Source organism: Ruditapes philippinarum, unplaced genomic scaffold, assembly GCF_026571515.1.
Source record: "Ruditapes philippinarum isolate M1 unplaced genomic scaffold, ASM2657151v2 ctg26_1_1_1_1, whole genome shotgun sequence".
NCBI lineage: Eukaryota > Metazoa > Mollusca > Bivalvia > Venerida > Veneridae > Ruditapes > Ruditapes philippinarum.
Window position 1 is genome coordinate 540,126 of NW_026865626.1, and position 16,542 is coordinate 556,667.

Consider the following 16,542-nt stretch of genomic DNA (forward strand, 5'->3'; position numbering starts at 1 on the left):
TTATTCATATTGCTTGAAAACAGTGGAGTGTTTTCTTGAGTAGGGGGCTGTCAGAATAATCATACAGTTTATCTGAAGATATACATATTTTACAACGAGTTAATATTTCCCTACATCATATCCTGTTTCAATGACAATTAGTTATTTCACTCAATTGCTGTGCGTATGTACATGTAAATGTCAAACAGCAAGGGAGAGATGTTACATCATTTAGGGAAGGCGCACTTATAATGTGTTGCGTTTATTTTTTTGTTGAGAAGAGAATTTGTTGTTTTGAAGGGAGTTTTGTTGATTTGTTGAAGTTAAATGGTTGAATGTAATTGTGCTGATCTTAATTGATCAGGGTTCATCGGTTGTAATTAGTTGTTTTGGTTGTTGCATTTATTTTTTTTTTTGGGTTGTTGAGTTATATTTGTTTGGTAAGAAATATTTAGTTGATAGATTTCATTAGTTAATGCTTTTTTGAGGATATCTGTAAATATTGGGTGTTTTAGTTTAAGTTGTTTTTCTGATGCTGATTAGATTTTTGTGAAGGTAATATTGTTGTTTGAATGTTTGTGGTTTATACTGTATCTTAGATTTGTAAAAATATTCATTATGCGTTTTTCATTTTTGTGGCGATTTTATAGCTTAATTTGTTTGATCATAAGTTGTTTAGAGCTTGGTCTCGCCATGTATCTAGTTTTATATATAAAAGACGTATATATACGTGAAGAAATACTTGGTATAAGTGGTTCATAAATGGTGTGTGTTTGTTTTGGGTGTAAATAATGATTTTTAACAATTTCATGTTAGTTTTCCAACTGAGAATATTTCAATCTTAAGTCAGGTGGTGCTGCTTGGAAATTGATTCTAGTTTTTTATTACTAAATCTTTCTTTAGATTAAATTACATCAAGGCAGTCATTTCTCCTGACAGCCATAACTCTCCTTAATTAATGTCATTCAGCTGATAAACATGTTTAATATGTGCAAGTACTTGATAAACAGATCAATCCTGTAAAATTTCATTGAAATTGTTTCAGTGGTATAAGAGAAGTAGTCCGGACAAACTTTTAAAAAAAATCATTATTTAAAATACCATAACTCTGACAACAAGAGCCACCACCGGACTGCCTTGTCACATTAGTTTTGTCAAAGTATGAATCCTTTCCATAAATAAATGACAGTAGTAAGAAAATATTATCAAAATTCAGAAGAACAAGAGCCATGTTAACATGGCTATCCCCCGCCGAATGTGTTTGCTCTTTGGAAGAATGTATATGTAGTACAACATAATAATTCAATTTTAAGAGGTTTTTTGGTAATGAAAACTAATGGTTGAAGTGATTACAGATTTAAAACCTATGTGAATACTGATGGCTGAAAATAACAAAGGGCAATAACTGAAAAATAATGCAGGGTAGGTTACCATTGTGTGCTGCATTCCTCCTCAATGAGATCTATCCACCTATGAAGTTTCAAGTTGATACCTCTAACACTTTTTGAGAAAAGCTCCGGACAAAAAGTATGAAAAAAAACCAAAGGGCAATAACTCAAAATTTATAACGGGAAGAGTTATCATTCTTGCGCACAACATTCCTCCTCAATAAGATATATCCACCTATGAAGTTTCATGTTGACATCTCAAAGACTTTTTGAGTTATGCTCCACTCAGGAAAAAATTAAGTATGAAAAATAACAAAGGGCTATAACTCAAAAAATTATGAATTCTTGTGCACTGCACAACTCCTGAGTGAGATCTATCCACCTATGACGTTTCATGTTGTTATCCCAAAAGTTTTTTGAGTTATGCTCTGAACAAAACTTAAGTTTGAAAAATAACAAAGGACAACAACTGAAAAATTATGGAGGATAGAGTTAATATTCTTGTGCACTGCACTCCTCCTCATTATAATCTATCCACCTATGAAGTATCAAGTTGATTCCTCAAATACTTTTTGAGATATGCTCTAAAGAGAAATGGCAGACGGAAGGACAGAGACTTGGAGACTATTTCTATAAAAAAAAGAAAGGCGGCAAGAAGTCAATCCATTCAATAATAGCAAAGTTACAGCCAGTTACTGCCAAAAAATGAAAATTTCAATAATTTGACCTTCAAAGTCAAGGTCATTTACGAGTAAAGGTCAGGGTCTGTCTGGTTAATTTAAAGGGCTATCCTTGAAGATCATTATGTTTTAATTTGAAGACAATCCATTCAAAAATAATAAAGTTATAGCTAATTATAGCAAGAAGCAAAATTTGGACATTTGACCTTAAAGGTCAAGGTCAAGGTTAGTCTGGTCTACTGAATGGTCTTGTCCCGATGGTTGTTGTGGCCAAGTATGAAGACAATACACCAAGAACTTAAAAAGTAATGATCAAGGTACAAGTGTGCAGACGGCAACGCCGCCAGGACTATAACAATATCTCTATTTATTTTTATTTTTTTCAAAAAAAAAGTCAACTAAAAATCATTGAACCGGAAAATGCCCATGATATGCACAACAAGACTTGGCACTGATCATTCCTGTAAAGTTTGGAAGAAATTGCACCAGTAGTTTCTGAGGAGTAGTCAACGGACAGACAGACAGACAGACAGACAACAGTGAAGTGATCCCTATATGTCGCCACTTCTCTGTAGAGGCATCAGAAAAATCATTGAACTGGAAAATGCTGACTTGGCACTGATCATTCCTGTAAAGTTTGGATGAAGTTGCACAAGTAGTTTTTGAGGAGTAGTCCAGACAAGTTTTGTGATGGATGGACAGAAGGCCAAGCAGACAGACGATGAAGAATTGATCCCTATATGTCACCACTACTCTGTAGGGGTATCACAATAAAATCATATTCCTGACTCAGATGCATATGCTTTAGCCAATATGACTTACTATAAGATTTGCCTATAGAATACATAGCTTGATTTGTGAACAGGAGTGTTTAAACTATTTGTGAATTTTATAACAAGTCTTCATCAGCCTATCTTATTTCTATAGACTATAGATTCCAGATATTTTTTATGATATCTCAATGCTAACCTAGTACATAATGGCTAAAAAAAATTTGTTAGTAAGCCAATTCAACCAATAGCCAACACATTTCATAGTTCTACCTGGACAGTGGAAGCTGTTAGCTATCTTTATTCATGATGATTAATCTCATTTGTAGCTGAAAAATGGATTAAAAAATATTCCCAATAGAAGTCAAAATAACGCATTTTTTCCCAATCAGTCCGGTACCGGCACCATTCTCAAAGTAGAGGAAAAAAAACACTGTCATGATACAGTCAAATTTGTTAGCAATGGCCATCCGAGAGAATGTGACCTTTATATAACATGAAAATGAAACACGTGTTCACTGAAAAATGTAGCCAAGGTAAAAGTTGTCATCAATATCAAAACTAAACTATTTTTAAGGATAAAAAAGGTCTATAAATGTTAAGAAAGTCTAAACAATCATATTTTTTTTCATCTTTAATTGTCTCCCTTGCATGTACATGTATACTATCCCATAGGACATAACAAAAATGTAAGCATGTTTTAAAAGCAAAGATGCATGTACATATATAAGGTTGAAAAGGTTAAAAAAAATTAACTTGTTTTCTTTTTATTACATTATTTAAAACTTCTGATTATAATGCATGATCTTCCATTAACTTAAACACTTTTCTACAAAATCAGTACTTTTCTATAATATCTAAGTTAAAGTCTAAGTTAAACTTAAAATCTCTTCATGTGTTATGTCCACCTCCGACCCCTCCCCCAACTTGCAAAACCATCACCCAACATTTAAATATTATTGCCATAATAATTTTTTCTATAATTCATTTTATTTCTATTCTTCCTAAAAGGCAAAAATACATTTCTGTCATTTTCAACACTCAAAATCTTTAAAGGAATTTATTCCACTCACCCTCATTCCCTAAATCAAAATTTTTCAAAGGAACATTTTCATCCCTTTATCCCACTAAAATCATTTCAATAAAAATTTCCCCTCTCTTTTCACACAAAATCTATCCAGGATTTCATTTTCTCCAAAAAAATTCCCAAAATCAAATATCTCCCCCAAACACCCCCACCCCACCCCAATCCACCTAATGCTTCTAGGAATACAAGTTTCTATGTTCCGTCCAATTTCCCACAAAAAATCAAGACTTCAACAATAAATGTTCCCAAGCCCTCACAATCCTTTCAAGAATTCCTACTCCAATCACTATCCTCTCCCTCCTTCAAATTGCTTTCAGGAATTTATTTTTCTCCCCCACTCAAAATAAAGAATTCAAAAATCAATTGTCCCCCTCCTCATCATCACTGTCACTGTCAGAAATTTGTAAATGATCAAAATCACTCCTCTCACGTTGTGATTTCTCAAAGAAATAGTCAAATGGATATGTTTTACTGCTTAATTCTGTCACTAACAATTCCTCTCTCTTTTCTTTGTCATATCTCTGAACCTGTAGAAGAAAATAGCAAAAAAATGTAAGTTTGACTGACACAAAAAGTTCCTGTATTTTGGAAACAATGAGCTAAAAATTTCCTGTACTTGGGTAAAAAATAATGAACTAAATAGTTCCTGTACTTTGGTAAAATGATGAACTAAATAGTTCCTGTACTTGGATAAAATGATTAACTAAATAGTTCCTGTACTTGGATAAAATGATGAACTAAATAGTTCCTGTACTTGGGTAAAATGATGAACTAAATAGTTCCTGTACTTGGGTAAAATGATGAACTAAATAGTTCCTGTACTTGGGTAAAATGATGAACTAAATAGTTCCTGTACTTGGGTAAAATGATGAACTAAATAGTTCCTGTACTTGGGTAAAATGATAAACTAAATAGTTCCTGCACTTGGGTAAAATGATGAATTAAATAGTTCATGTACTTGGGTAAAATGATGAATTAAATAGTTCCTGTACTTGGGTAAAATGATTAACTAAATAGTTCCTGTACTTGGGTAAAATGATGAACTAAATAGCTCCTGTACTTAAGTAAAAAATGATGAACTAAATAGTGCATGTACTTTTGGGGGAAATGATGAAATGAACAGTTCCTATATAAATTGGGTAAAAATGAAGAACTAATTTAATTACTTATGAGATAAATAATTCTGATACTTAGGTAGTGAAAATGATGAACAAAATAGTTCATGAAATTCTGCAGGAGATGTTTAAGCCATTAACAGCCAATTCATGCTGATACCATATCAATATACAATGATATATAATCTACTACACAGGTGAAAGTTCACAATTATCTTAAAATGAATTTTATCACGTTTTTAACATTCTAATCTTGGTTGTACAATGTCAATAATTTATTTATACATGTATAACCTTTAAAAGCAGCTTCACTGCATAATAACTGTAACTCTACTGTCTTTATGAACAATTTTGCACACTGTTGCTTTGTGATTTTTACGAAAACATAATTCAGCCAAATTTTTTTTATAAGGGCAAGGGAGGTAAATCTTGCAATAACAATTTACATAATGTTTCAGATCATCAAAAATAGACAAAAGCAAAGAACTTACCTGAGCCACAAAGTCTGACCCTTGACCTTTGATATCTAATTTGGTAACTTTGTTAAATAATTTTTCAGCTGATAATACATTATGGACTCCATTTTTAATGAAAAACTGAAAATAGAAAAATGTAGATATGTTAAAGGGACTTCTCCATAAGGTTTTTTAAAATAAAGGGATTGGAAATAGTTTTTTGAGATTTGTGTACAATTTATGCACATTGATGAACGTCTGAACTAATAACTTGTCAGATCACTTTCTCACTCCTTAAAATGACTTAAAATTAAAAAGTATAATCACTTTAAACTAAAATGAAGCAAAGATTGCCTCCGAACAATTGATTTTCCGTTTAACTACGTTTAAGTTCATTTGTATAACTATACTTCTTCATCATCTATTTTTCAAGTGCACCAGTTGATTAATGTTTAATGAATATATTAATCAAAACAGAACATTTATGCTATTCTAACAGTCTTGAGCTTGGTCAGACTACACAAAGGTGCAGACTGTCCTGACTTTTTTCTTTTCTTCTTCTCTTTTTGAGTGGATTTAATGTCAAACCAACTCAGTATAGTTCATATGGCAACTTTCCAGCTTTAATGGTGTAGTAAGACCTCAGGTGCCCTTCTGTGCATTATTTCAGGCATGAACGGGCACCTAAATAAAACAACCAATACTGTTAGCTAGCCAGAGAGCTTCCTCACATGAAAGAATCTAAAGCAGCTGTCAGGGTTTGAACCCACACAGCGGTGAGGGGTGAGGGGCAAGTGGTCTGTGGCATCAATGGCAAGACATTTCCCGTTCCAGCCAGGTAAGGGTTTAAGCTTTCATCACAATGGGACTTAAATAAATACATTTCACAATAACTTAGTACTTACACTAGCAACATTTTGGCAGTCTCTATACAAAAATTCCATGGCTTTAGGATGTGTGATATCTACAGACTGACTAACATCAATGATCCAAACTTTCTCTCGCCACCAAAGCATGTTATACTCGCTAAGATCTGCGTGAACCAGGCCACATTCTTTGTACATCTTTCTTAAAAACTGCAAACAAAGTATACTTTCATCAAATACGAACATTTTAAAAATTAAGGTAAATGTCATTGAAAGGTTAATGTCCTATTTTAATGCAGAAAAATCAAAAAATAAATCATTTTTATGTTGATTTTGACACATTTTATGGTGATATCTTCGAGGCTGATCCACCTAACCAACTTTCCAGGACAACTGACCTAAAAATTACCTTTTCCTCTGCAAGTTAACAACTGCCTACCTCACATGATTTCTGAACAAATGACCATTAGATTCAATGTCCAAGATCAAATGTCACAGGAGCAATTCCACCTCACCCCGAGTATAAAACCACCAACACTTGAGCAGGTAGACAAATATTTCTTTGTTTAAAATCAAAATCAACTCATTTTATGGCTTTTGATAATATTAAGAGCTATAAGATCTCTTTCATAAAACGTTTGACACAGTATTTACATAATTACCTGATCTTTATCCAAATAAGCCACTTACAATGCTTAAAAAAGCAGACAAATTTCGAGTCTAACAGGTGGCCAAGTGGTAATGGTGACTGCCTCAAAACTCAAGATCGAGTTATGTGCTTGAGACTTACTTTAATGTGTATAAAAATGCTGGTTTAGTAGTTTCAGGAAGTGAACTGGATTGGTGGATATAATAAATTGTAAGCTTGCTTCATAATCAAGCTAAATTCAACATGATTGAATAAACAGGTAGTGCAGATTACAAGCAACAAAGTGGTAAACTTACAGAGACAACTTGATCATAAGCATCTTCCAAATCTGCTTGAGACATTCTAGCATCTTTTAACTTTGGTGCCGGTCTCTGATCTTGACCGATAAACGACATCACCAGTACGTGTTTCCGTAGTAACTGTACCTCGGGACACGGAATGTCGAACTTTCTCATCCTGCAACATACATATTATACAGTGATAAAGACTTTATGATTAGGATCACCTCAGTGAGACCTGTAATGATAATATTGAGACCTTTATAAAAGTCTTGTTACACTGTTGTCAAAAGCTTGGTAACAATAATGTTTTAAAAATTTGGGCCACATACATTTATTTATACCTAACACTGCTGTGTTGAGAGACTACTGTAACCGTCTGTAGATGGAGTCCTGCAGATGCATTTAACCTGGCAGGCAAAAAAAAATATACAGCTTTGATATTATTGGAAATTGGTTTTTTCATTTAACTCTGAAATTTTGCCATGCAGTGACAATGTATTTAATTTTAAGACATTAAGAATGCATGAATTCCTAATCATTAATAAAGCAATATGCTTGAGAGTAACTCATCATTTATTATTCATGGTATAAAATTGGAAATAAAGAATGTTATTTTCAATCTCTGTGCATAGTTATTTAACAAAACCACTGTTTACCACTTCTGTTAGCATACCTGTTAAGGTTTGCCACTTCTTTCATCGCCCACATTTTGATGATTTTTCTTGGATTCTGTTTTTTGTAGTCATCCTTTGAGAATCTATGATCTCCGTGGACATACTTCTCTCGTGTTTTAAATTCATTCAGTGTTGTCTTGAAAACTTTGATTGCAACTTCTGCAGGCAAGGGTTGATCTTTTATACTGTAACAAATATATGAAATATGAGCCGTGTCATGACAAAACCAACATAGTGCGTTTGCGACCAGCATGGATCCAGACCAGCCTGCGCATCCGAGCAGTCTGGTCAGGATCCATGCTGTTCGCTTACCAAACCTATTACAAGTAGAGAAACTGATAGCAAACAGCATGGATCCTGATCAGACTGCGCGGATGCGCAGGCTGGTCTGGATCCATGCTGGTCGCAAACCCATTATGTTGGTTTTGTCATGACGTGGCTCAAATATGTTTGAAATAATTCTTCTTAAAGAGGACAAATAACATTTAACTACAATGTATGGTTCTTTGGCAATGTATGTGAAGAAGTAGGTAAGGTTGTTTAATTGATTAGAATTGAAATAATACATTAAAGACACTTAGTATCTGTCCAACAAAGTCTGTAGTGGCTTGTTTGCGAGTGCATATTAATTTTTTATTTCTCTTTATATTTCAATTTGTCAAAAGAGTAATTTATCATTCGCTTCTCACAAAGAAACATTTCATTTCTACATAAGAAGGCAAAATCTGAATCTGAAACCTTCTGACTGTCTATTTCAAATAAAATGTTTTCCAGAGTGATTATCACTGTTTAACTAACCATTTTAATTACTTAAATGTTTTGCCTATTCGGACAAATTGTGCAGTCAAATAAACAAAGAAAAGACAACAACTAAGCTAGTTAGATTCTCTGCTCTACCCTGTTCAAAATGTTAATTTTTTTTGCTTCTTAGCACCAAACATAAATAGAGGATACTGAAAGAAAGCAGGTTCAATACTGAATTTATTGAACGAGTTGATTAAAATTATAATATGCGAGCCTCTGGCTTTCTTAATTGTGTTCAAAGAGTCAAAGTATATGCCTTGTTGTGCAATATCAATTTTTACGGAGTCACAAAAGCAACAAGGGTATGTGATAAATATAAACTTCTAATATAGCTTTTATATTTGAGCCACGTCACGACAAAACCAACATTGTGCGTTGACGACCAGCATGGATCCAGACCAGCCTGTGCATCCGCGCAGTCTGATCAAGATCCATGCTGTTCGCTATCAGTTTCTCTACTTGTAATAGAGTTGGTAAGCGAACAGCATGGATCCTGATCAGACTGCACGGATCCGCAGGCTGGTCTGGATCCATGCTGGTCGCAAAACCCATTATGTTGGTTTTGTCGTGACGCGGCTCACTTGTCACTGTAACACATGTAACACATACCTGCCACCAATGGCATGATGTACAACAGACTCCTTCCCAGTACTGATACTACCACTGACAGATTCTAACGTACCATTGTTAACAAGTTTATAGAGAATCAGCCTCGTTCTTGGATCCATTGCATGCTCCTACAAACAAATACAAAGAGGAAACTTTATGTAACTTAGAAAATACATATACCCTACTTGATGTATAACACAACAATGCTTTAAAGATATATTATTTAATATTTAAATTACATATGTGAAAATAAAGTAACGTTTAAAATGTACATTATCTTTTCAGTAAAAACAAAAAGGAATGTTTAGCTTCAAACTCTAAATACTATAGGTAAACGAAGTATGAATTTATAGTGTCATGAAAAAACTGGCATTTTTTATAGGATAGGACCAAATTAACTTGCCCAGTAATAGGGAATGCAGCTTCCAAAGTTCAATAGTTAATGTATTCTCTTATTCAAGTTAGACATATTAAGTAAGAATTTCCTAACTGCAAAAAAGTATTTTACATAAAGATGGGCAAAGTATATCTTTAACGCGATCCCTAAAGGCCAACCAGTCTTCATAATTATTTTACTGCACATCCTTGTAGCTATGTTTAAAATTGATAACTTTATTTCCTGAACAAAAGAGAATACTACAAAAACCCACACTAGCTGTTAATCAACGCAAAGTCTAAGATTCAGCATAATTTTTTTCATCAGACCATAAAAACTGAATTAAACTCGTACTGCTGTGGAGTGTTCTTTTTTGTCATGTAGTCTTTGATTTCTTTTATTTTCAGAGTCACTGTGACGTTTAAGTTTGTTGTAGACGTGGTTTGGTAGCTGCATATCCATTCCTTCACCATCCCCACTCACAAACTCTGGGGGGAACTGAAAGACAAGAAACAAACACAAATCTTATAAACCACATATACAAAAATAATGTTTACAAAATTATTTCAGAATCACTAAATGCAGCACATCTACAGATTCATGATACTAATTTTTCTGGAAATTTTGAAAATGTATTTAAAAGTAATATATCTGGATGAACAAAGATAGTAATTTAAACATACCCCGGTAGCAAATGGCACTTTAAATACTAGTAAATTACCATAAAATATGTCACTTAAAACCCTTACTGCGTTAGTCACACAATAGGAATATGCTGACAAATACTGCAAAATCACTCATTCATAGCATGTTACATTTAAATTATTACTTGAATTGTAAACATTTTTACTATTCTTTAGTATCAGTGAATTTTTCTTTAATGTTCTTTGTCTTGAATTGTTTGGCTCATCTGGAGGCATGCAGCTTTAAATGTGCATGATCAAGTTTGTTATTTAATTGGACTGATTCTCAGTATTCAATATGTGGCAGTAATATCTACTTCTTCTAAACAACTGTATGTTTTAAATGTTTGTACCATGTATATGTCAATGTATATGTACATGTATTCCATACTGAAATAAATCTATCTAGGAATGCTTGCCCACTATCAGAATTATCATTACGAGGCCGTCAAATGACTTATCTTACTGTTATAATCATTTTCAACTATTGGTTTTTTGGTTTTTTTTTACTTTGATATTGAAATCCCTAAAATTTTATATGGACTGTTCCAAGTTAAAGGGATGGACATATCCATTACACAAATTCAGCAGTATCTAGGTTGTGAACTATACTTACATTCATCATTTTAGAGGCGTTTTTCCTGCCACAGATTACAGCATCATGCTTGGTGGTTATATTCTTACCCTTGCCTGAATAACCCTGGGCATTGAATGATGGTGATTTATTGTCTAAAATAGAAACATATTGTTACCTTTTAATTATTTTTATAAAAAGCTTAGATGATTACAAGTACAGAACTCAAAATGAAGCTTTTTCATGAAGACGTTTATATCAATGACCGCTACAACAATAGAGCCATCATAACAGCTTGTGTTTCTCTTTGAAAAAGATAAGCTGAAATAACAGAATTAAAAACTGTCAGATTTTTTTATTTTAATGATTTAATGCATGGTAAAAGCTTAGTTATAATTTCTTTCCTACCATTATATTAGAAAGAAAATTATAATATAATTGTCTCGTGTTTAAGAATTTAATGACCATTTCTCACTTTTTCCCTTAATTTAATAACAAATTTCAAGCGGAGACATACTTTTTACTTCTTATATTTCATTAGCCACAAAGTACCTAACAGAAAGAAATGTGAAATTTAACAAATGTAGGGAGGTGATCTTCATTATGTTGTAGAAGATTTTACCAAACAATTTGAACATACTGAAATCGTAGACTGAAAGCCTAGTCATAAAGAAAAGAAGGAAAGCACAATCCTACACGATATTTCACACTTACCCCATGGTGATTTCTCAGTGTAACCCTCATCATCAAGATTTTCATCATCATCGTCATCATCACTGTATGTCGGATGTGGGCAAATATAATTACTGTAAGATACTGTCACTGAAAATAACAATTGTAAAATAATTATACCAAAATCTTGAAAACTTCTCAACATAGACTTACATTTAAATAACACCAAAAATATAGTAACAACTCACAGAATTTTCCTGATTTGAATAAGGCAGAAAATTAAACAGCTTATTGGAAAGGAAGGTCTACAGTTGTCATTATAAAAACTTGAACAAGGTAATCATTTCACCTTCATCATAATCAATAGTAAAAGTTGCTGTCAAATGGTCTGATTTCCTAGAGACTGGGAGAAATGGATACATGAACCTTACTGCACATTAATTCAAACATAAAAAAAACAGTTTGCACTGCAGATATTTATCCTCCAACTGAGAAATAAATTAATACCTTTCTTCCCCCATAAGAGAAAGTTGCCTCTTTTATATAGAATATGTCTATTACTCTTATACTGTTAGAATTTATTTCCGTTTTATTGTGTTTGTAGGAAGCTGTAGGTTAACAGACACACTCTCAAATCCATTCCTGGAACCAAGCAGTACCAAGCAATGAGTGAAAAATATTCCTTGCAAAAGGAAACAACAGCTTAAACCTGATAAGGGGGAAACCAGTGTAGCTGGAAATCGTTAGATTTCTAATCTGATTCATCAACCACTTGGCCACTAAGCCCTAATCACCTGAAGCCTCACAGCGAAAAAGACTGGAAAAGTTAACTGACTATTCTAACCTTTATTAGTTCCATTATTATGTTTTTCCTCTGCTTTAAGAAGTTTGTTATGTTCCTCATCATACTGTATTTGTAGCATACGTGCCAGCACGGCATCACTATCAGTATCAGGGTCACCAGATGTGGCCCCGATCAAATCTTGAATCTCTGGTTCTATGTCAACTCTAAAATATAGAAATATTTTAGGTAATATGTTTAATTACTACATGTATATCTTACCAATGTACTGTATTATTTTATTATATTACAAGAGTAAAATTTTACCATTTTACATACTCCATATTATGTTGCTGCCACTTAATGAATTTTGTCATCATTGTATTTCCATTTTTAGAATACAATGTATATAGTAATTAGTATATATCTTGTATATCGAGGATGTAGCTGGAAAAGCTATAATGTTGGTTCAAAAGTTTTAACAGATATATAGTTAGGTAAAAAAAACAATATGGCTCGTCCCTAATTATTGATCTAGGAGCATAAAAATTCTATTCTTACAAGAAGCTTTTTTTTCCCAGAACATATATATCATCACCTTGAAACACGAGTAAGGCTTAAGTAACTTTGTGTAAAAATGAGAAAAAGAAACCACACGATTGATTTGAAATTAAAACAAATCATGTCAAACAGAATCTTCCCCTTTAAGGAAAAGTAATCGTGTTAAAAATATGATTTTGATGCAAACCCTAAAGCTTGAGCAGAGGAAGTTTCAAGTGCTGTATTTTCTGTCTGTTGTAGTTCTCCTGCTAATTGCTCACTCATCACTTCTTCAAGGGAGCATGGTACAACATTTTTCGTCTTTCCCCACGGTGAACTTGCAGTTTGTGTTTCACCCCAAGAATTTGGTCTTTGTGTTTCTGTTACTGTTCCTTCCATTGATAAAACTATACAATCTTCAGGTGTGCTTTTAAATACTTTACCTACAATATTAAATTTTATTGTCATGAAATAATGTATTATTTAGAAACAAGAAATATTTTAGCAAACTAAAGTCTATAACCTGAATTTCTAAAACTCTTCAAGATCAAAGCTGCTGATCATATTCTCAATGCCTGTATAATGCCCCATACTTTTAATTTATGAATATTAAAAGTAAAGGTTTGAATTACATTTTTAATGTGATATTCTAAAGCTTTTATTAATTTAAAAGCAGGGATAGAATGAATAAATATAATAAGTTAAGTAAGATATTTTGTCACTGAAAAATTTTACATTCACAATAATTAAGTGAATTTAAGTCTCTTCTGCATAAGGCCTCATGTTTACATGCTTAATCATCAACATTTATATCATATTTCTGACCGTTTGGAAAAAAACAACACTGAATATCCTAATTATTACCTGTTATAAATCTAAGAATTTTATTATGACAAGTAAAAAGGTGAAAACATAAAGATTTAAAGGCTATCAAAAAATGTAGTTTATGATGTTTTGATAGCCTAGGCTGCTGTCTTTACTTAAGTTAAGCACCAACAATGAAGTGCTTCATTAATTAGAGAAAATCACATTTGTGTTTACTATATCCAACACCAACATTAATGTTAATGCATTAGCTTTGTTAAGTAAAGTTGTCCACAAAATTAAGCATCCTCAAACCAATGAAGCATGTACCATATAACTTTTTAAGCAATGTTTGATTGACTCATGATTGTCAGTAGCCCTGCGTATGGGTTGAATAAATTCTTTACTTTAACGCATCTTCTCGCAAAAATTGCACGGGACGTATACTTTTTGACAAAACAGAAATTTATGGGGTCACAAAGCAGAAAATTTATCCCAACACTGAACAATATTTTCAATTTGTTATAAAAATAGAAAAAATTAACAGTAATCATATTGACAACATGAATACAGGTCAGGGGCGTAACTAGTTATGAAAAGCTTAAGGTGTCTTGTTCAGAACGTATTCTTGGCCGAGATATTCCCCTAGCATTGGCTTGGTGGCCTGTTTTTGCGCAACGTGCTTCTTATTCGGCGCGCAGGTCGCCCGCAATAATTTTTTCCCAAACTTTTTACTATTCCCGTATCGGCCCTTTTGTGTCCTCTTCTGCTTTTGATTGGGTGCCTTATGGGTGCCCTGCTGGTGTGGCTGGGTTGTGTAGGGGGCTCAGTTCTGCCAACTAGCCTTGAATGTTTGATTTTTAATCTCATCTTTTAATCAGAAAACAAGTAACAAATTGGTGTAATTTCTCAATGTCATATTAATCAATTGATTGAGAGAATTACTTTGCCGTGCCAAAAAGGGCAGAAAAAGACAAAGAATGTACAATTCCTTCTCAATTTTATGCATTTATTTAAAAGAATAGTTATATTCTAAAATAAGTTGTTGAGATTAAATTTATCATTCTCTGTGGTCAGCAAAACATTACGATGAGTCATCAAGCAAGTTACATCATTATAAAAGTCGTACATGCATATATCTGCTTATGAATTTACTTTATCACAAAAGGTCTTAAATAAGTCCTTTAATGTATTCACATGATCCACATAATCTGTTATATGCAACAATTTTTAATTAATTTACTGAAATTTCTGAAAGGAGATTTTGAAATATCTTTGCGTGTAATATAACGTGTAATATAACGCGTTTTTTTTATATATGTACATGTATTGTAATGTAATGAAATATTTAACAGTCCAAAACACTCACTGATTTCACACCATTATCGTTCTTAAATTAATATATTGTTAAAACAGTTGCTACTTATGAAGGTGCAGAATGACAGTCTTTCCTCAGAGAGCATTGGGGCATTGTGTGAATATACTCATCTTTGTCAAGAGTCTCAGCGTTAGACTTATGTGATGGACTAACGTGAATTTGACAATTCCGTCCAACGGACCCGGCTTTTCTAAAGAAAGCAAGGATCTGTACCCAAACATGATATATAATCAGTTCAATTAAAACAAACGCTTGCTTTAGTTTTCGACGTTTCTAGCGGTTTTTTTTTTAATTTAAAATTTACTGAATACGGGAGATTTGTTGCTATAACATCAGTTTGAAAGTCGCAAAATGACAATTTTTTCTGCAAAAAAAATCGATTATAAATATAAAAAAGTTCTATGGTATATGTAACGTACTTGTTCAATTTACCTATTTTAAAATTAACAAAAAGAGTTTGAAATCATTACCAATATTGCCTCCAGATAGTCACAAAATGCCAGGATATCGCTTCCTCTTTCAAAAAAAATTTCTTGGGGGAGCATGCCCCCGAACCCCCCTTCTTAAGGAGTACATACCAAAATAGCTCAGTTACGCCCCTGCAGGTCATAGTAAAGCAGTATATATAATAATTATAAATATAAAATTGTTCCTGTACAACAATATATGGCACCTTCGGAAAGATATTCTTGCAGAATGTCAATGATCAGCATTTAAATAGGCGTATTTAGGCCTAATAAATCAAAGTTGTTCATGCACCGGAGTAAAAATGAATAGCCTAACCACTAATAAGGAAATTTAATTTTAATTATCACATCTGAAAATAATGTTAAAACTGTTAAAATCCTTTTTAAATGAATTCTAATCACATCACTTTAAATTTGCCAATATTTGGATTCATCAAATGTTTAACTACTGTAAAATAAAATATATCTGACTGAAATTTTCAGAAAAAAAAAGATTTAAACAACAAGGAAATTATTTATGACCTGATAACAGATCTATGCCACTCACCTATGGTTTTATTCAACTCGTGTATTAGAATTTAAAGTTCTACGTTCTTCTTTTCAGTCTTCTTTTTTCAAATAAACAACTAACATGAATTTGTGTCTATATGTAATTTGTACCCGTTCTATTTATGGTAAATTTGGTAATGTTTGTTTATTTCTGTCAATCTGTTGTGCAACTTTTTCTTCAAGCGTCTACGTGAAAATTTTCGCCCATAATAATTTCGTACCCATAGTTTTCATACCAAAATCGCCGGATATAAAATTGAAGAAAATATCAAATCATATCTAAAACGATACGAAAAACTGTAAAAATTATAAAATACCTATTATTCATTAAATATCACCACTGAATTATTGTTTAAATGCG

The 16,542-nt window shown here is 32.7% G+C and overlaps 1 protein-coding gene across 2 annotated transcripts; it reads right to left on the reverse strand.

Annotated features, from left to right (window-relative positions):
- Positions 1–4,056: 4,056 nt before the first annotated feature.
- LOC132729797 (serine/threonine-protein kinase RIO3-like) lies at positions 4,057–16,518 on the reverse strand. Of its 2 annotated transcripts, none has more exons than XM_060715618.1 (12): positions 16,499–16,518; positions 13,192–13,426; positions 12,507–12,670; positions 11,705–11,812; positions 11,033–11,145; positions 10,088–10,231; positions 9,358–9,485; positions 7,944–8,129; positions 7,286–7,445; positions 6,380–6,550; positions 5,511–5,615; positions 4,057–4,431 (listed from the first exon to the last, which is right to left on the reverse strand). In XM_060715618.1, the coding sequence occupies exons 2-12, from the start codon at positions 13,380–13,382 to the stop codon at positions 4,264–4,266; spliced, it is 1,638 nt and encodes a 545-aa protein (XP_060571601.1). In that variant the 5' UTR covers positions 13,383–13,426; positions 16,499–16,518; the 3' UTR covers positions 4,057–4,263. The 2 variants fall into 2 exon arrangements, with proteins under 2 accessions (XP_060571601.1, XP_060571600.1); XM_060715617.1 differs by lacking the exon at positions 16,499–16,518 and adding an exon at positions 16,180–16,353.
- Between the last annotated feature and the right edge of the window lie 24 nt (positions 16,519–16,542).